Source organism: Amphibalanus amphitrite, unplaced genomic scaffold, assembly GCF_019059575.1.
Source record: "Amphibalanus amphitrite isolate SeventyFive unplaced genomic scaffold, NRLGWU_Aamphi_draft 000358F_arrow, whole genome shotgun sequence".
Taxonomy (NCBI): Eukaryota; Metazoa; Arthropoda; class Thecostraca; order Balanomorpha; family Balanidae; genus Amphibalanus; species Amphibalanus amphitrite.
In genome coordinates this window covers 478531-497645 of record NW_024881852.1, presented here as the reverse complement: position 1 = coordinate 497645, position 19115 = coordinate 478531, and the positions used below count along the sequence as shown (strand labels likewise).

The 19115-nt window shown below is 49.8% G+C and overlaps 3 protein-coding genes across 3 annotated transcripts in view; all 3 read right to left on the bottom strand.

Annotated features, from left to right (window-relative positions):
- Positions 1 to 477: 477 nt before the first annotated feature.
- LOC122389436 (cytosolic Fe-S cluster assembly factor nubp1-A-like) lies at positions 478 to 11856 on the bottom strand. The gene is made up of 9 exons (XM_043381492.1): positions 11675 to 11856; positions 8826 to 8930; positions 8300 to 8433; positions 7723 to 7833; positions 7237 to 7436; positions 6687 to 6834; positions 5801 to 5898; positions 5364 to 5446; positions 478 to 777 (listed from the first exon to the last, which is right to left on the bottom strand). The coding sequence occupies exons 1-9, from the start codon at positions 11703 to 11705 to the stop codon at positions 719 to 721; spliced, it is 969 nt and encodes a 322-aa protein (XP_043237427.1). The 5' UTR covers positions 11706 to 11856; the 3' UTR covers positions 478 to 718.
- LOC122389435 (protein AAR2 homolog) lies at positions 10086 to 11593 on the bottom strand. The gene has a single exon (XM_043381491.1). The coding sequence runs from the start codon at positions 11551 to 11553 to the stop codon at positions 10447 to 10449; it is 1107 nt and encodes a 368-aa protein (XP_043237426.1). The 5' UTR covers positions 11554 to 11593; the 3' UTR covers positions 10086 to 10446.
- Positions 11857 to 14748: 2892 nt separating the features above from the next.
- The window catches only part of LOC122389433 (endoplasmic reticulum membrane sensor NFE2L1-like), an 88178-nt gene continuing 83811 nt past the window's right edge, over positions 14749 to 19115 (bottom strand). Inside the window, exons 9-15 of the mRNA XM_043381487.1 lie at positions 19007 to 19079; positions 18506 to 18675; positions 17968 to 18179; positions 17542 to 17647; positions 17085 to 17272; positions 16182 to 16355; positions 14749 to 15639 (exon numbers count right to left, since the gene is read on the bottom strand). Coding sequence (XP_043237422.1) covers positions 15466 to 15639; positions 16182 to 16355; positions 17085 to 17272; positions 17542 to 17647; positions 17968 to 18179; positions 18506 to 18675; positions 19007 to 19079 — 1097 coding nt within the window. The 3' untranslated portion in view covers positions 14749 to 15465. The remainder of the gene's footprint in view (positions 15640 to 16181; positions 16356 to 17084; positions 17273 to 17541; positions 17648 to 17967; positions 18180 to 18505; positions 18676 to 19006; positions 19080 to 19115) is intronic.

Below are 19115 nucleotides of genomic sequence, written 5' to 3'. Positions count from 1 at the left end.
TGTTCGAGGATGTCAGAGGATAGTGGGAGCGGTAGTGGCAGAGCTGCTGATGGACAGGGCGCTCCACAAGGTCACGGTCTGACGGGGAGTGAGGAGACTGATCGGAAGCTGGTGTGGTCGGGGTACCTTTAGTAATTGTCGGACGGGGAGGTGTAATGAGTGTATTCAAACACCGGGACTGTCCGAGCTGGTGATGCAAGTTGAAAGATTATGCTAGATGGGAGCACCTGCGGGAGCTGTAAAATTTAAACGTTCTTGATATGCTTTGTTTGCTCTATCGTACAGGGTATATTGAATTAGGTTTTATATATCGTATATGTTTTATGGCCTTGTATCCCATATATAAAAATCAAATCGTTATATGAAAAATGAAGTATCAAGATTATTAATGGGCAAAGATGGATCCCAGCACCGAACTGTGGGGTTGATCGTATGTCGGTGTGTACTCAAAGAAACCGATGGTGTAAAACAAATTCATTACAAAGTCAATGACGATATATTTTGTCATCGATATGATTATCCATCATGAGTAACTACATGTTTGGGTTACAATCGCTGAAGTTGCATTACCTCACGGTCCCTTAAAGTGTTGGGCCTAACATGCCCTTGTGTGTACTCTATGTACTACACTTAGACACAGGTACACACTACCCGTGTGCCAGTTGGATGTAGATGTACAAACAGTAGGCATCAAGCGCGTGATTCAACCCACCGTTGGCTACGCTGTATCCATTACAACATTCTCTTTGTTCTTCTCTTCACAGGCATCCATTATCCCTAAAAAAGAAGCGTGGTTGTCAGAGTGTATGCAATATACTGACGCAAGCTGACACCGTATATCAGTGTCGGCTGTCAAGAAAAAAAAACAGCGATTGGGAATATCAAAAGGGGCACAAAACAATGTTCATGGCAATGACGGTGTCAGCTGTGAGCTAACCTCATAACAGACGGCTATACTTACACAAGGGGGTTCGACCCGCAGCTTGAAAGTAGTTCCCAAGCCTCTGAGCATTATACCTTTTGCCCAAAAGAAGAGCAGCGCAATTCCCATTTACTTATGGAGATATGTATCGCAAAATTGAACTTATGTCAGGTCACTGGAAAAAGGAAATGGAGTTATAATTTAATACGTCTTGTCACTTGTCAATCGCCAAAAGTCTCAAAGCAGTCATTCAGTCGGTGTAGCGATGGCCAATATTTTTCATGATGTGAAGTAACAGGTTAACCCGCGACCGCCTCGGATCCGACCCCCCCCCCCCCCCCTCTGTTTTCATGAATAACTCACGAACCGCTTACGCTATTAACTTGAAACCTCGTATACCTTCTCCTTCATCAATTTGACGGCTTTTTGTAAAATTTTTATGCTAATTTTTCAAAAACTTTTTGAAATATATCGATTTTATTGATGTAACTACATAGCTTATTTCGTCAAAAAATAGTAAATGTTTGAAAAAATCGCCAAAAATCGAGGGTTTAAGCAAATTTCAAATTAAAGACATGAAAAGACGCAGCTCAATGGGTTCTTTGAAATAGCTATCTCGCTTTTCCCGTAAAGTGCGTTTTTGACCCCTAAAAATTAAAAAAAAACTATATTTTATTTGGAAAACAGCTAATAAAATCAAAATTTTCAAATTTTCAAAAACCGGAATATATGTTATAGAGCTCTATTAGAACATTAGAAGTCCCAAGTTTCAACTTTCTATCTTGATTTTTGACCCCCAAATTGTAAAAAGTAGCTTCGACATATATAGGGCATCATGACGTCATACGCATTTTCGTGAGTTTGAGGCACTTCTAAACATCGCATAAAACAAATGGCAGCATTAGATTCCTGGGACACAGCTTGTCTAGAAAAGTGCATTTTTATGTCAAAAACATTGAAAATTTGACTTTTTTCTTGGTGATGTATAATATAAACGATTTTGTATGCTTGCCTATGACCAGGACAGTGACTTTGGGTTACATATAACCATGACCATCGGATTCGGCGAGAAAATAAGCCATAAAACATTGTCGCATGCCCATGTAGCAGAAAGTGAAAACCGTGACCTTTCGTGACCTGACCTGACCTTGACCCGTGCTTAGTATGACCCTTATACGCACATGATATCTTCACCAGGCCTTTGACGTCATTTTTGGTGAGTTTCGAGCAGGAGCTATCGATTTCCCTGTCAGTAAGCCTCATCATGCAAAACCCCAGAATTTGACCTTTGACCTGGTCTTGACCCGAAAGTTAACCTCAATTTTAAAATCTTAAGGGTGGTTTGGAAAGATCTCGTAGAGACCTTTCGAACGTCGTCTCGCGGGGGCCGGGGCTCGATGCGACAATTGGTTCTCGAGATAACAGGGGGGGGGGGTCGGATCCGACCCCTCCTCAGGCTGTCGTGGGTGCGGAAATAGCCCAGGCGGCGCCGGGTTAACTTGTAAACTGTTAACCTGACCTTCATTGATTCGGGGCTAATATTTTTACATTTTTACGTTATGTTCACAGGAAGAAAATGTACCCTGGGGCGTACCAAAAATTCTACCAACCAAAAACGATGTACTCGAGAAAACAATGTGTGTGTGTGTGTGTGTGTGGTGGGGACGCTCCAGTCACGGCGTGGGTTGACACGGCGAATGAGTAACGGGACTATAGAATGGACTCATTCCATGTTAACCTACCAACAAACACTCGTGTCAAGTGGGCCAGTGGCGTCACTGACTGAATTAGTACCTATCACACAAAGACCTCTAATCAATGACCGATGAGGCAGGGGATCACCTGCAGGGGATCGGGATCCATGAGTCATGACCGTAATTGCCATGCTAGAATTAGAGGCCTTGCAACAGATGGCTTGGGTGTTACAGGAAAAGAACACTTTAAGAGTGTCGACGAAATCTGAATCACTCCCACTTCGGGGTTGGTCCTCCGTATTGAAACTGCAGATAAAACGTATCAAAACAGGAAAAAGTCTGCCACGTAAAAAGCACACCCTCTTAGCTAGCGGGGCCCCATAAAACACCCCGGCACGATCAAATAGACTGATGTATGTACATAAGGAAGTCTCCCAGCCTCGCAGAATGTTTGCTAACGACCGAGGGGTGACACTTGACAGGCCTTTCGCCTGGTGACTATGCTCGGTACTTTTTCATATACAGAACTTGTGCGAACTCGGTACTGAGTTACGGAGTGGATCTGAGTTTCATAATGACACTGAGCAGTGAGCTACATCGTGACGCTGAGCTACACAGTGGCGTTGAGCTATAGAGCGGGTACTGAGATACGATTCACGGACAAAATTTCGTATCGTTTAAGTACGGGGACCCGCAGTTGCTACTGTGCAGCGACCCTGAGTAAAATATTGTCCCAGCACCCTCACATGGAAACACGATAAGCTGTCAGAGGGCACGCACAGAAAACCTCAGCTGCTCTTGTACAGGGACCGGCAGTCGATATCAATGTTATCGGTTGTTACTGGACAGGACAGACAGCTAGAGTTGGGGTTCGTGTACAGAAGCAACCGCGGGTCCCCGTACGTAGGGCCCAAGTACGCACGCCAATGTTCGCACGCAAACGTACGTAGGGACAAAAGTACGTATCGCTAAAAAGCAGTCTTTCCTGACCTGAACTAACCTGGCCTAACCTAACCTAGCCTAGCCCAACATGATCCAGCTCAACCTAGCCTAACCCATACTTTGTTCATGTATGCTTAATAATTCCTTACGTACAGTACCGATGCATATATTTGCGCTACATACTTTTGCTGTCGTACATTTGCCACACGTACTCATGCGATACGTTTTTTTTTTGTCCGCAACCCCTAAAATACAGAATGGACAGTGGACACAATAGTACAGAGTGGGCACTGGGATGCCTACAGAGTGAGCACTGAGCTACATAGTGGGCACTGAGCTACAGAGTGGGCACTGAGCTACATAGTGGGCACTGAGCTACAATGGACGCTGATATAAGGAGCAGGCAATGATCTACATAGTGGGCACTGAGTTAAGGAGCAGGCAATAAGCTTCATAGTGGGCACTGAGTTAACCCGCGCCCCGCTGGGCTATTCAGCCATACGCGCCCTGCTGGGGGGGGGGGGCAGATTCTGCCCCCCCCCCCCGTCTAACTTCCGAACCGATGGTCGTAGAAAGACGGGGAAAATGGCAATCGAAAGCTCTCAACAAGACGGATCTTAAGAGCCCAAATTTTTTGCTTAAGTAGGTCAGAGGTCAGGTCAAGGTCAGGTCAAGTCAAGGGTACAAAATGCAAGTTTCTACAGTATCGGCCTTGCACCGTAGTTGCCGAAGAATGGACTGAGACTGATGGCCCAAAACGTGTTCTTAGACTACCAAGACAATATTCGTTGCATACAATGTCATTCAAAGGTCAAGGTCAAGGTCAGGTCAGGTCAGGTCACCAAAAACAAAATATAGAAAAGGCATGTGTGACACATGTTTTATGGGTCATTTTACTCATAGAATTCAATAGGCACACTCAATAAGTGATATGGACCACCTCTGGATGAATTTCAGGTCGAGGTCAGGTCAAGGTCAGGTCAAGTGAGGTCAAATTTTGAAGTTGGTTGTTAAGGCCTAAAAAGGTGTCTATCTGATGCAGTTTTTCCCGGAGAATCGAATGGTGCTATTTTTGTTTCCGTACGAGGTCTAGAACTTCAAAAAAAAATCATTAAAAAAAAATTGTGTGTCATGACGTCATAAAATTTCGAAAACTCCCACATTTTTAACCGATTCTTCTAAAAATTGGTATGTATGTAGGTGCACATAGACTACTTCTCTGACAAATATTCAGTTTTTTTCGATACACTCAAAATTTTGGATCTTATAATTATTTTCCCAAAAAAGTCAGTTTTTGAAAAAATTTGGGCCAAAATTCAAAATTTTCAAAAAAACCGAGATAGCCATTTGATAGACAAAGTAGAATCACGTATAACATTTTTTTGTTACGTCTTGATTCCTTTAAAAATGAAGATGTTAGCGGCGTTTAAAATTTTGCCGTTTTTGAGGCGAAAATGGCGAACATGAGGTCACTAAAACGTGAATTTCTAAACAATTTTCCGACGGATTTCGCTCAAATTTTCAGGGAACGTGTCAAATTGATGTATGATAAGGTACTGAAAGTTTGACGTCGCTGGCGTAACGCGTTCAGAAGTTATCGGCGAAAAACGGGAGGGGGGCAGATTCTGCCCCTCCCCCCCCCCCCCCCCAGCGGGGCGCGGGTTAAGGAGCAGGCAATGAGCTACATAGTGGGCACTGGGCACTGAGTTAAGGAGCAGGCAATGAGCTACATAGTGGGCACATACATACTCGTAGCTACATACATAGAGCTACAGTCTAGGGGACGGACGCGGACGGCCACTCACGGGAGGCGATGTTGACGTAGAGTCGAGTGGTGACGTCCAGGTCGGCCGAGAGGTCCAAACCCTCGTCACAGCTGCGCGCCACCCTGCGCGGCGCGACGCCGACCATCAGTGTCACACAGTAGCAGCTCCACTACACAGCTACATAGACCGACTTTACTCACACGCTTCCCTAACAAAATTGTTAGGTCGCTATCCACGCACTCCCCTAAAAAAAAATAAAAGTCTAACATCCACTTGGGCAAGAGGGGTGGGCAATGCATAACTGTACATTTTGATGCTTTTATGACGGGTAACAGGACAGAACTGAATGTGTCGAAACTGTTCGAAGAACTAATGCCAGGTTCAGTTGATATTGGCTGCTTCTAATTGACAGTTGTAGATGATTTTCTCAGCATCGTCTTACTACTAAGGCATTCTGCGTTTAGTTATGATCTGACCTGGGATCAAGCGGGATCGAGCCGAGGAAAGGCACGTGCATGTCGCGAGCCATCTGTTCCGCGCCGCCAGTGCTTGGCGGGAAGATACGCGTGGTCGTCTGAAAAAGTCAGGTTTTGTCATGGCATATTTATGTTCGGTTCCACTCGAGTCTGTACTCTACAGTATGCCTGAACAGTGAGAATATCATCATCAATCAGGCTGCGCATTATTGATTTTTGACTGAAGGAGAATCCAACATCGGCCCGACTTGAAGCCGGTTACGGCAGATTCCAGAGTAGTTAGGTGTGATATTGAACAAAGGGTGTCCAGTTCAAGTTTGTTTCGAGCAGCTGGGTTGACAGCCAAGAGCTTTGTTTGTTTGTTTTGTTGGGTTAGGCCCTTTCGGTCGACAAGACCATTGCAGAGCCGGAAGGATGATAGGAATTAGGGGGAGACATTGGTCTGGGCAGGCACCCTAGTGAGTCGCCGGGGCTGAGCCCGTCCAGAAGACAGGCCACCCAGCCCCAAGGCACTCACTGCACCCGGCTACGGGGTGCGCTCCCTCAGGAGCAGCGGTGCCGCTCCAAGGGAGCAGCCCGCATGAGATAAAGTTGCCTGTCCAGCCCGGAGGGGGGTTGCGGCGTGGAGGAGAAGGATTTCAGTATCCTGAGGATAGAAACACGGATAGGTGACAGCCAAGAGCTCTGTCAGCTCTACTTTACACTTGCCGCTCTGTAGTTCATGTTGTCTGCAAAATAAATAAGTCCTATGAAAAAAGGCCAGATTCTCGCGCTCGTTCGTTTGTCGCCCCAAGAGGCACTTTACTGATAATGGATCACCCAGAAATTTTCATTCTAGCGTGGTTTCAGACTTTAAACTGTCACTGTTGAAATAACAAATGCTTACCTGGCATTTTGGGCAGGCGAAAGCGGCCATGTTTTCAACCACTCCCAGGATGGGAACGCCGACCTTCCTGCAGAAGGTGATTTCTTTCCGCACGTCCAGCAGAGCCACTTCCTGAGGCGTAGTGACGATCACAGCGCCATCTATGCCACTGTAACGGGCGTCAGTAGCGGTCAGTCCGCCGCTCGGGCGCCCCTCGCATGCCTCTCCTTGACAGGACGGGACAGGACGGACACACGACGCCATCTACAGTCAGCCAACGGCCCACACTGAGCCGCTGAAGCCTTTGAATAAAGGCGATTGGACGTAAAACGAGTCTGCAGGTCCACATCCTAGTTATTATCATTTCCCAAGCGAGTAACATACGCGAGCTCACGCTAAATATTTAACGTTTTACGTTTTACAATTGTATTTTACAGAAAGTAGAGGGAATAGCTGATACGACAAACCTTTCACATTTCTCACAAACGAGTCACATCATCCGACTTCCCAGGGCGCGGCCGCGCCAGTGCACGCTAACGCTCCACAAGGCCAGCGAGGCGCGGTGACTGACCTGGTCTTGAGGTACTGCACGACGGAGAGGTGCTCGTCAGAGGTGCCCGGCGGCGTGTCCACGATCAGGTAGTCGGTGTCGCCCCAGTCCACGTCGCGCAAGAACTGCTTGATGAGTCCGTTCTTCTTGGGTCCGCGCCAGATGACGGCGTCGTCGGGCGAGGCCAGCAGGAAGCCGACCGACATCACTGCCAGGTTATCCTGCCGGCCGCGGCACCGGGCCGTGTCAATGCCCGCAGCGGCTGGCCGTGTCACCACCCGCCGGCCGCGGCACCGGGCCGTGTCACCACCCGCCTCCGGGCGCCGGTCACCACCACACACACACACACACACACACACTCGACGCCATCTACAGACTGGGGACCGCCCAGACTGAGCCACTGGAGTCCTCGAAAAAAGGCAATGGGAGTCCATAGCCATGCTTATTAGTGGAATAAAATTAAAGATTGATACTGTCATTGAATAGCTGCACCACCTTAGCGCGTACCTTGACGAAGACGGGCGACCAGCCGGAGCCGGAATGGTGGACGTTCTCCCCCTCCAGCCCCATGATACGAGGCACCGACGGGCCACATATGTCGATGTCCAGCAGCGCCACCTAGCGACAACACATTATGCCCGGTTACATAGCATTTTTGACGAAGCTTCAGCTCATTTATCTTGCGATAATTTCGATGCAGTGCTCTTGGTAGATTGAGAAAGCATCATTTTGTGAATTGTTAAGCACCATTGCCATCTATTTCAACACCACGGGCGGAGCTATAAGCTTGCAACAATCCCCATGTACGCGGCTATCACTACCCAGTATGCCAGCACCACCTAGCGACCGGACTGCCGACGACCCGCAGAAGAGCAGCAGAACGAGATGAGGTGAGGTAGAGACAGAAAAGGGCGCAGTGGCCGCAAAATCCTTGTTATGTGCAATTTTGATGTGGACTCATGTATCACTATATTTTGGGTAGAATAAATTATATATATACATAATCAAATTGAAAAAAGGTTATCGGAGAATACAATATTCATCTCATAAAACGTAGATAGGAGCAGGAGTAATTAAACCTTACGTTCTTGTTCTGGTCCATGGAGAGCGTCTTGCTGAGCATGGAGGACACTGTTGACTTGCCCACTCCGCCCTTTCCAGACAGAACGAGGATCTTATGCTTGACGCAGGACAGTCTCTCCTCAATCTTGCCAAGGTCTACAAACACACAAGACTGCGTTCATTGTCGGTCGGGCTAGGGTCCACAGTGCAGTGACCACCGCGGGCTATGGTACTACAATTCACAGCCATGATGGTCGCGCAAGGGTATGACAATTCACAGCTCACAGCAGTGAAGGTCCGGCTAGGACATAACTGTTCACAGCAGCGATCCCCCGGCTAGGGTATCACCGTTTACATCAGTGACAGGGTGAGTATCTCAATTCACATCAGTGACGGCAATGCGCAGTACATCAGATTAGATCAGCACTCACATCCATGACCCAACTCCAGCCCGGTGCTGGGGTTGGTCTGAGCGGGGCTGGGGTAGCGGTCAGGCACAGGCGCAGTGCTGAGCTCGGCCGGCCCGCAGAAGGTACGTATATACGTACCCGGGTCTGGAGCGCGCGCCTGCCCCGAGGCGCAGATCTGCTGGTTGGGACAGCCAGCGCAGGAGGAGGCTTTGCCGGCATCTTCGCTCTCGGTGCCCGGGCAGTCTGCAAATGGCCGCTCATCTCAGAGTGCGGAACGGTTCAGGTGGGTCACGTGGCCTCGCAATTTGAATTCTTGGGAGAAATGAGTACAGGGAATGCTTATTTAACAACGGAAACAATACAATCATAATAGAAGCACCTGGATCACGATTTCATATCCTACGTGCACGATCCTATGCCTGGAGGCCTTTTAGACGTTATACCGTTACTGTCGGTGGTCTCCGGAATTTTCGTCAATAACTCAAACTCCCGACCAAACTCAGCTAGCAAGTCGGGAAAACTACTAACTACTAAGTACCCCAGCATCAAATAGCGAATCGATAAAACATGAAATATGTCCTCCTAGTGATCAACTTTCTGACCTCATGAGTCATGGGCTAGTTTGACCTAACGGTTTTGCCATTCCCAGTTTTGCCCAGTTTTGCTAGAACACAGTTTTGTCATTTCAAAACAAAACGTGCGGATAGGTACAGGACAGGTGCAGATATGTACGATTGGCCTGAAGATAAGGGCTCAGGCGACCTGTGATTTTGATGCGGTGAACACTCTTACCCTCGCCACAGCTCGGGCCGAGTGCACCCCTCCTCCCATTCAACCTCACCCCCACTCGAGCTGTGGCGAGGGTAAGGGTATTCACAGCATCCGAACTGCATGTCGCCTGGGCCCTCATCTTGAGACCAATAGTACCTAGTGGTGCCAACGCCATCGCTCAAGGACCATTTTATATCGCAAACTCGACATTAGAGCCCTTGACCTGTTACCTGACCTAAAGACGTTCAGAGACATTAGAATTGGGTACTAAACGCTGCGTATCGTAACGGCACACGAGGTCATTTTCCGTGACGCTTCTGTTCAATCAGGGATAAACTGCGTGGGTATCGTACGCCTCTCGCCGGGAGTGCCAAAAATGGGACTGGTGAATGATGAACGATGGGATGGGTCATGGTACCCACATGAAATGCTGACGAATTTTGACCTGCATGCTGCACTTAACTATTCAAGTTTGTGTATACACTTACTGTTTCCTAGTTTACTACCTACCTACCTACCTAGCATCTACCTACCTAGTTTATCATGACATCCTATTTTGATAGGTATGCTTTAAACTGCATGAAACACAATTTATCTTGGTTGATTCAACAAAAAGGACACAAAGTATTGAAAGTAAAAATCAATGTATTTCATAAATCACACCACATTCACGTAAATCTCTAAAAAAATTGTTGTATGTAGGCTAAGAAAGCAATTGGGTTCACAGTTTTTTTCCAAAACAGAATTTAATGAGATCCTGTTACACTCACAGGTGCACAATTTTTTAATTTGCTGGTGATTTCAACTCAATAATGCACCATATGAATTCACTTATCATTTCATTCATTCATCCTACTAAAGTCTAAACTTAGTTGGGCATATCCCAAGAAAATCATAGACAATTCACTTGTATGTACATCTAACACACAACACCATTGCAGTCTGGTGCAGTCAAATCCTGATTGCTGACTCAGTCCATTCCTTGGACTCACTCCGCATCAACAATGGTTGGTGCATACTCATCTGGTTCCTCACTGAAATCCCACTTGAACTTCTGCATGAGATGCTGTCTGAACAGCATTCCTCTTTGTCTCAGGCCTGTAGGGACATCCTCTTCCTCCAGGTTGGTGAACAGGATGTGAAGTGTATGCACCAGAAAGTTTTCTTTTGATATGATGTCAGTGAAGAAGTCCTCTGGCACCTCTTGTATCTGATAGTGCATACAAGTCAGGAGTTGCAAGAACATGTCTGGATACCTCCTCAAAGCCACATCACATGTGCAAAATAAGTGTACTAGTTTCTTCCAGTGCTCAAAAGCATCATACACATGGCCAACCAAAAAAGACACAAAGGCCACCTGAAGTTCTCCTAGCAATTGAGAAGGAGCCATGCTTCCCTCCAGCATTTTCTCCAGTCTTAATGATGAGTCAAGTGAATATGCTGTTCTAAACTCAGGAGATGCATTTTCCAGACACAGTGCTGATGGCAGAGCAGTGAACCTCAGCTCAGTGCCAGACTTGAGATGCATCTTTGGCAACATCCTCTCTTCTGATGAGCTTCCAGCTGCATCAAACTTTGGTTGTTCTTCATCAGCCTCAAGCAGCGATGCTGAGCACAACATCTCAGAGACGGGCTGCACTCTCTTCATGATCTCTTCAGACACATGACTTGTCAGTGCATACCACTTTTTCCATGTATCATAAGGAAATGCACCTAAAAATCTGTCCAACTCCTCCTTGTTGCTTTTTATGCGGTCCTTGTCATCATCTGAAACTTCTTTAAGTGTTTCAGTCACTGGATCCCATTTCCGAACAAGGATCTCTCCTTCACCAAAGAAATGAAAAAAGCTTGTTCTAGGAGCTGCCATGCTTTCTTTTCCAACTGCACTGTAGTGCAGCATGTGAAGCCCGGGTGGTATCATCTTCAAGCCTTTGAATTTATCTCCAGTTCTCCACACATTCATATCTATCCCAACTTCAGTGTTTTGAGGAACATCCAAGAAAACGACTGTTGCTCCAACATCAAACAGCTTCTTTGCAGTGTCAGGATCCATTTTAAGAAAACAAATTCTGCAAATCGACTCGACCTCGACCATAAAATAAAACAACAAAACGTTTCAGACGTGATGTTTTAAAATAAACATCCAGAATATCTGGAAGCACACTCAGACACAAAAACGACGCAACACAGACCATTGCAATAAAATATATACTCACGTTCAGGAGCATTTTCAGGAACATCAGCCATCCTCAAATGATCAGTTGTACAATTTGCAGAACCCTTTTAATGAATAACGTTTCCACGCCCATCAAAGAACGGCCGTTGTCACGAAACCCCACCTCTCCAGCCCCACCGCTCCCCGAGTCACCGTGACTGTCCGGTTTGTAAACAAAAGTTCTTTTGCTACCATATGAGAAAGAAACCTTTACCTGGCGGCTGCTACGGCGCTACGCTTCCCTTGCTGGCCGACGATTCAATGCAATAACATTTATATACACTGTGGCAATAACAACATATGATTATGCATGTAAAACAGGAGTGCGGAGCCGGAGTCAGAGCTGGCTTATTTTGAACGGAGCCGGAGCCGGAGCCGGAGCCGTCAAAAAGGGGGCGACACCGGCTCTTTTTTTTGAAGAGGAAAAAATTATTGACCTAGTTAGGTTTGACAGTTCAAGGCAGCCTATGCAAAATATGAAAATAGCCTTGTTATGCAAATACAGAGGCAACGTGCACCAATCCCATCGTCTTTTTTCTTCCACCCGTATTTAATTGCATAGGGGATGTACTGAGTATTGGAGCCGGAGCCGGACCATTTTACTCGGAGCCCCGAGCCGGAGCCGGATTCATTTTTTCCTCCGGAGCCGGAGCCGTCTGAAATTTCCACGGCTCCGCATCCCTGATGTAAAATAATAAAAAAGTAACCACTCTCATAGTCAGGGGTGCGGAGCCGGAGCCAGAGCCGGAGCCGGCATATTTTGCCCGGAGCCGGAGCCAAACAATATATAGCCTGGAGCCGGAGCCGTCAAAAAGGGGGCGACTACTCCGGCTCCTGCTTTTTGAAGAGAAAAAATTATTGACCTAGTTCGATTTGACTGTACAATGCAGTGACAGTATATGTGACATTCAAAATAGCCTTGTTATGCAAATACAGAAGCAGCGTGCACCAATCCCATCGTCTTTTTTCTTCCACCCTTTTTTCTTCCAGTATTGGAGCTTTCTTCCACCGCATAGGGGATGGACTGAGTACCTATTGGAGCCGGAGCCGGACCATTTTGCTCGGAGCCGGAGCCGGAGTCGCCATGGCATTTCACCCGGAGCCGGAGCCGATTTTTTCTCCGGAACCGGAGCCGGAGCCATCTGAAATTTCCACGGCTCCGCATCCCTGATGTAAAATAATAAAAAAGTAACCGTACTCTCATAATCAAAATCGAAAATCGTAAAAAGGCCAGATAATTCCGAGAACTATCTGGCCTTTTTACGGTGGTCCTGTGTCTTCGGATTGAAATGGGTGGTTTCTGGTTATTTTATGATCACGTCATTATAGTGCTATGGGCAGAGTATCGAATCCTGAACATAAATCGGCTTGTACAAGTTATATAGTGGTACATAACCCGCGCCCGGCTGGGGGTCCTGGATTTCCACGCCCTGCTGGGGGGGGGGGGTGTTTGAACACCCCCCTTCTAACTCGGCTTCTGGGCCACGTAGCGATACGCGGAAGGCGGCGTTCGAAAGAGCGTCAAAAATCAGGAGGAAATCACTTCGGTCAATTTTTTGGTCAGGTCAAAGGTCAGGTCACCAGAGGTCATTGAAGGCAAAATTTCGCCGATTTCCAGGTCGAATGTCGAAAATTTCCAAGAAGCCAACGCATAACTCGGGAACCAATAGAGCTACAGCGCCGCGGAAAAGCGCATTCGATAGCCCTATTAACGCCCTTTCCGAGTAATTCTCTCTGATTTGACCTAACGTCAACGGTTTTGCCTGCAGGGGGCAAAAACTGCAAAAATAGCCGATTTTTCGGAAACAGTTTTTCTGCAATAACTTTTGACCCAAGCATTGTACGAGCTTACTTTTACCGGCATCGTGTTCCTCTCGTCAAGATGCATCGAATGAACTATAACTTGACCTTGAAAGGTCAACTTGAAAATTTGACCTCAGGTCAAGGTCATGACCTGACCGGAAAGGGTCATGTTGCATATCAGTCGATCCGTATCGTCGAGCTGAACACATCTAAGGCGTTTTCATCGCTCTAGCATGCCTCTATCAAAAGTTATTTGCGAAAAACTGTTAGATACCATTCGTGACCTAAGATGACCTCAGGGCATAAACAGGGGTCACGGACACCATTTTCATGTTCAGTGTGTCTAAACCACTTGTAATTCAGTGTTTGGGAGTGTTTATAATGTCTTTCGTCCAAAGGAGGCGCATTTCAATTTTCTCCCATTGACTTATAATGGGGAGGTCGCAAAATTGACCTGACCTTAGGTCATCGATATCAAAATTCTGAGATACCTATACATTTTGTACATGCTATTGCTCTTAGCAATCGCTGAAAGTTTCCAAGCGATCGGTCACTCGGTGTAGCTATGACAGACATTGAAACTTTTTATGAGGTGAGGTCACTTCAAGTGACCTGGTGACCTGACCTTGAATGACCTTGGTCTGAAAATTTACAACATGTGTAGAATTGATGTATGATAAGGTGTACCAAAAACGGCGGCGCTCCGCGCCGCCGTTTTTGAGATATTCGCGAAAAACCACAAGGGGGGTGTTCAAACACCCCCCCAGCAGGGCGCGGGATAATCTAAGTATCAGGAAGTACCTCAAAATACAATCCGAGATTATCGTATCGCCGGGCAGGGCAGACCACTCTCAAATGGATGAAGGCTGAACGCCGACTCACACGTCCACCTTTGTGCGGTAGATATAACCGGGTCTTCTTGACGTTATCACTAAATCACATCATGCTTCATCAGCTTACGTGTTACAGCCCCAGCACTGCGACTCAGCCTTCCATAGCACAAGCATTCAAAGTTCCAGAGCCTGGCTTTGAACAGCCCAGATGTCTGGTAAAATCAGGTGGAAGTGTCATAGCCGAATTTCGTCAGTCTCTGTCGTAACTCGTAGCCCCCAGGCAGTAGGTACTGAGTCAGAGTGAGGTACTGCAGTCGTCCAAAGGCAAAACAATGCACTCGAAGTGTAACGCACAGTCAACATGCTTCACATGCAGCCTGAATAGAGTTTCGAGGTGACAAGACAACGTTTCGTTGTTTTCACCAATCGAGACACGCGCACTCTTCACTAGTTTATTAGACACCCGCCGCCCGAGCGGACAGAGCATTTACAATAACACATTATAGTCTCGGCGGCCACGTGTAACAAATGAATCTCGAGTCAATGACTTCCAAAATATACGAAACTAAGCACTAGCAGCTCACTCACTCTCTCCCTCCCCGCCCAACCGCCGGTAAACGACAAATACCGTTGACCCCCTCGCATACAAGCACTCAAACACAAACACACACATACACAAACATACGCACATAGCACGCACCCGGAAACAGAGGCCACACCGGAGGGGGCGGCGGCGGCCCCAGCGGACCGTCCGGCCGGCCGCCCGCGAGCGCTCACTCTCACATGACTTTGTGGTCGGTCGTCGCCGGCAGCCCGGCACCGCGCCGCGAGCGGAGTCCCGCGCCGTGCTGCCGCTCACTGCGTGCACGCGCTGCGTATGGGTGTATGGGTGTGAGAAGACAGACCAATAGCGTCCGGAGGCCGGCGGCCCAGCGGACCGAAACTGTCAGTGCCCGCAGCTGCACTCGCACATCACTCACTCACGCACAAATAAAAACAGGTTGCCCATGACACGTCCGCCAGTTTGAGCAACGTTAAAAAAGTGTTGTACCATCTTTGGGAATAGGGGGGGGGGGGTATGTGATGCGTTTGGGGGGCGGCGCCGCGGCCGGCGGTGATCACAGTAGTGGGGGAGTGCTCGCGCCGCCCGCGGCCGTCACTCGGGCTTCTGCGGGTCGCGCTGTTTGCGGCGCGCGCCGGTGGACGCGTCAGGCTCGACGGTGGCGCCACTGGTGGTGTTGCGCGGAACCAGCAGAATGCTGCCGTCCGCAGACTGCTGCAGACTGTACTCGAGCGGCGAGTACGGGTTGCCGTCCGGGTCCCGTAACGACTGAAACACAAACCGGCGCGCCGTGTCAGCGGATGGGCCCGCAGAGTGGTGTGGGCTGAGACAGGCGACACACGCGACACGGGTCACACAGGCACGGGGAGGGAACTCTGCATTATAGGGAGAACTCTGGGATCAGCCCGGCGGCCATCAGTTATTCCCAGTACCAGCAGCTGACACTTCAACAGCAGCAGGCGAAAACAGTTACGGATTCTCAACGTCAGAACAATGCTGTATACACATCTCTGCTCGGCACTGTCGACCCGACCAGCCACTATATCCTTGTTCCCTTCCTCATCCCATATACAGAGAACTCAGAACAGTGACACCCATAATGCGACTCGTGGCTGAACAATCCGGGGCAGAGGTGAGGAGTTTATTCCAGCTCTCCCGCTGCCTCCGTGCGCCGACTCATCTCTCGGCTCCGACTCAGACTCACAGTTCCGACTCAGACTCACAGCTCCGCCCACGTCATTCAGAGTCCGCTCCGACTCACAGCTCGGCTCGGCTCAGAGTCACAGCCCGGCTGCGGCGGCGCGTCTCACCTGGAAGACGTGTCGGTAGAGCTGCGAGTACTTCTCCTTGATGCGGCTGCGCTCCTGCAGCAGAAACTGGTGGTCGGCCAGCGTCTGCTGCTTCTGGTCCTTGGCGCGCTGCACCTCCTCTGCCAGCGTCAGAATCTGGTCCAACTTGCGTTTTCGACAGTTTTGAGCGGCCAGCTGCAGACGGGCGCCGAAATCGGTCAGATATGGGCGCAGAAAATAGCGCACAAATACATAACGGCACAAATTTATTACATCACTAGTTCATAGTGTGCTCGTCTGCACTGAAAAACGGATAAACGGACGGATATGATATAGAAGGCCGTGAATTATCTGTCTGGCCATGACTAGCTGAACGGCGCAGTGCGATGCGTCTCACTCTTGCCGGAGTGCAAAATCATGCTACGAAGCCGGTGCTGAGTCACTTTTCTATGACATCCTGACGTCGACACATTTATTGACATCACTGATATCACTGACACCATTGATAATATTGAGCAGAATTGCTCGCCAGCCCTCCAAGAGCCCCCATCATCAGCATTCTAGGCACAGGTTCGAGGTAAGGTGGGATTCGAAGCATGTATCAACAAAACATTCACGGCAAAAGTTCAGAGATACGCTGACTACGACACTGACACTGCGGACGGGAATGAGGAAGGCTATGGGTTAAGAGGGGTTAGGAGGGGATGAGGGACAAGCAAACAGGCACAGCTACATAACGTCGGTCAAAAAGACACAGAGATAGATAGATAACTGGGATAGTGGATACACGAACAGACAGACAGAGACAGACTGACGGACGGACGGAGAGACGGAAGGATGAACGGACGAATATACGAGTCGGGCGGGCGAGACAGACGGACAGACAGAACCGTAGCCAGTGTTGGGGTTGGGCGGCGCACGTACCTTGTTCTTGCCGCGCCGTCGGATATCTCGGATGAGGCTGAGTTGTGCCTCGGTCAGGTCGTGCTTGGAGAGCCGCTCGTTGAACTCGTCCATCGGCAGGTGGATGATGTCCTCGTTCGAGAGCGGGATCGACATGGAGCGCGCCCGCTTCTCGTCGCGTGTCAGGTGCTCCTTGGGCCGGTCACCGTCTGAAGGGCCGGTCAGCCGAGGTCAGATCAAGCACCACACGCCAATCCCAGAAATAAATCTGATGCAACTGACTACAATGACCTGATATTATTTAGCTACCATTCATTGCTTCGGACATGACGAGAACGACAAGAAATTTAAAAAACGCATTTGGTGTTCCCAACTCAGCCTCAGCCCGCCAACACGCGCCGCTGGATGCGTCTTTCGCTGGCCAACAGAGAAGCAGTGCGCCACGGCCGTCGCGGGCCGTCGCTGTGCGTCCACTCACGTTTGTCGCGGCTGAGCTGGCGCTGCACGCCGCTGGGCCCCTCCGTCTGCGGCGGCAGGTGGTAGCTGTGGTTGTGAGACACCAGACCCATCCGGTCGCCGGGGTGCTGCCGACACACGGACACAGCGCGTCAGTCGGTCAGCGCCGCCGTCACCGGGCTCCGCTGGTACACGATAATTAGACGGACTGACACCAGGGCCCCACCGGCGCCACCACCGCCCCTAACGGACACTAGACATACCATATGGCGCGAGTCCACCTCGACAGTCACTGGAATATCGCGGCCACTGACCGAGACTGCAGGCCACACCGATCGCTCCTGAGTCAGCCAGCCTTCCACCCAACAGTCAACAAACAATCCCCCGCACAGACAAGTAACACCAACAGGAGCCCGCCGGCGGACAGCCGCAGCGGTCAGCCACTTACGCCTCGCATGAAGTCCATGCTGCAGCTGTATTTGAGCTCTGGCGACTCGAGGGCGGCCGCTGCCGCCTCCGCCGAGCCGGGGGTGGACGGCGGGTAGCCGTGGCCGCTGGCCAGGCCACCCTCGGCGCCGTACGCCGACGGGTATTTCAGCGGCGCCGCCGGCGACGGAGAGCCGGGGGGCAGTGCACTGCCGCCGGCCGCGCCGTACGGACCTGCGGCACACGGACAGGGTTAGACGCAGGCTACAGCGCACACTCACAGACACGGGAGCGCGGAGTGGCAGCACGCCAGTCCAGGCCCTAGTAGGCGTAGCTTCATTATGACTAGTGTAAATAGATTGATTTGTGTAAAAAACAAAACAAATAATCTGTTGTTTGTAAGCAGTATGAAAAGCGGTAAGCTATCATGCGAATAAAACAAGCCATATTTTAAGCATGACTATGTGACATACGACCAGTTAAAGAGGGCCAAGCACAACACTCGTCCAGCTAAGCCGGTGGCGGAGGCGTTGCCGGCCCCGGCGCGGGCGGCAGCTCACCGTCTGCTCCCTGGAAGTAGCGTTTGCCGAAGAACTGGTGCTTCTTCAGCTGGGCGCTGGGCAGACTGGCGGCGCGCGAGTCGGGTGGAGGGCCCGGCACTGTCGGCGAGGCGGCCGCCGCCGCCGCCCGGTAGCCGCTGTACTCGTGCAGACGGTGCGCCTGGGACGCCCTGTGACCGGCAGTAGAGCGGTCAGAACAGCGGCAGTACACAATACGGGCATGCAATCACAGCGGCTGTGCGCGGCAGAAGTTGAACTACGGGGAATACCAATGGCTAGACGGTGCAGAGACGCTGTGCAGTCACACTATTAGTGATTCAGCGAGACAAGTCAGCCTCCGACAGCACATTGCTGGGAGAATGATTCACAACCCGTGAGACAGAGTGTATTGGAAACAAACCGACTCAGCCCACCCTCAACAAAGACACGAGCGAGTACATTTCCACGGTTCCGAGGGCTGTCCGGCCCCACGCGTGGCGCGCGCCGGCCCGGCCCACTCACTTGGCGTAGTCGGAGGTGGGCGCTGAGAACTGGTCGTCGGCCGCGCCGGCGCCGGCCGCCCACTCGGCGTGACCTGCGGAGCGGAGGGGGCGGCGTCCGGTCACCGTCT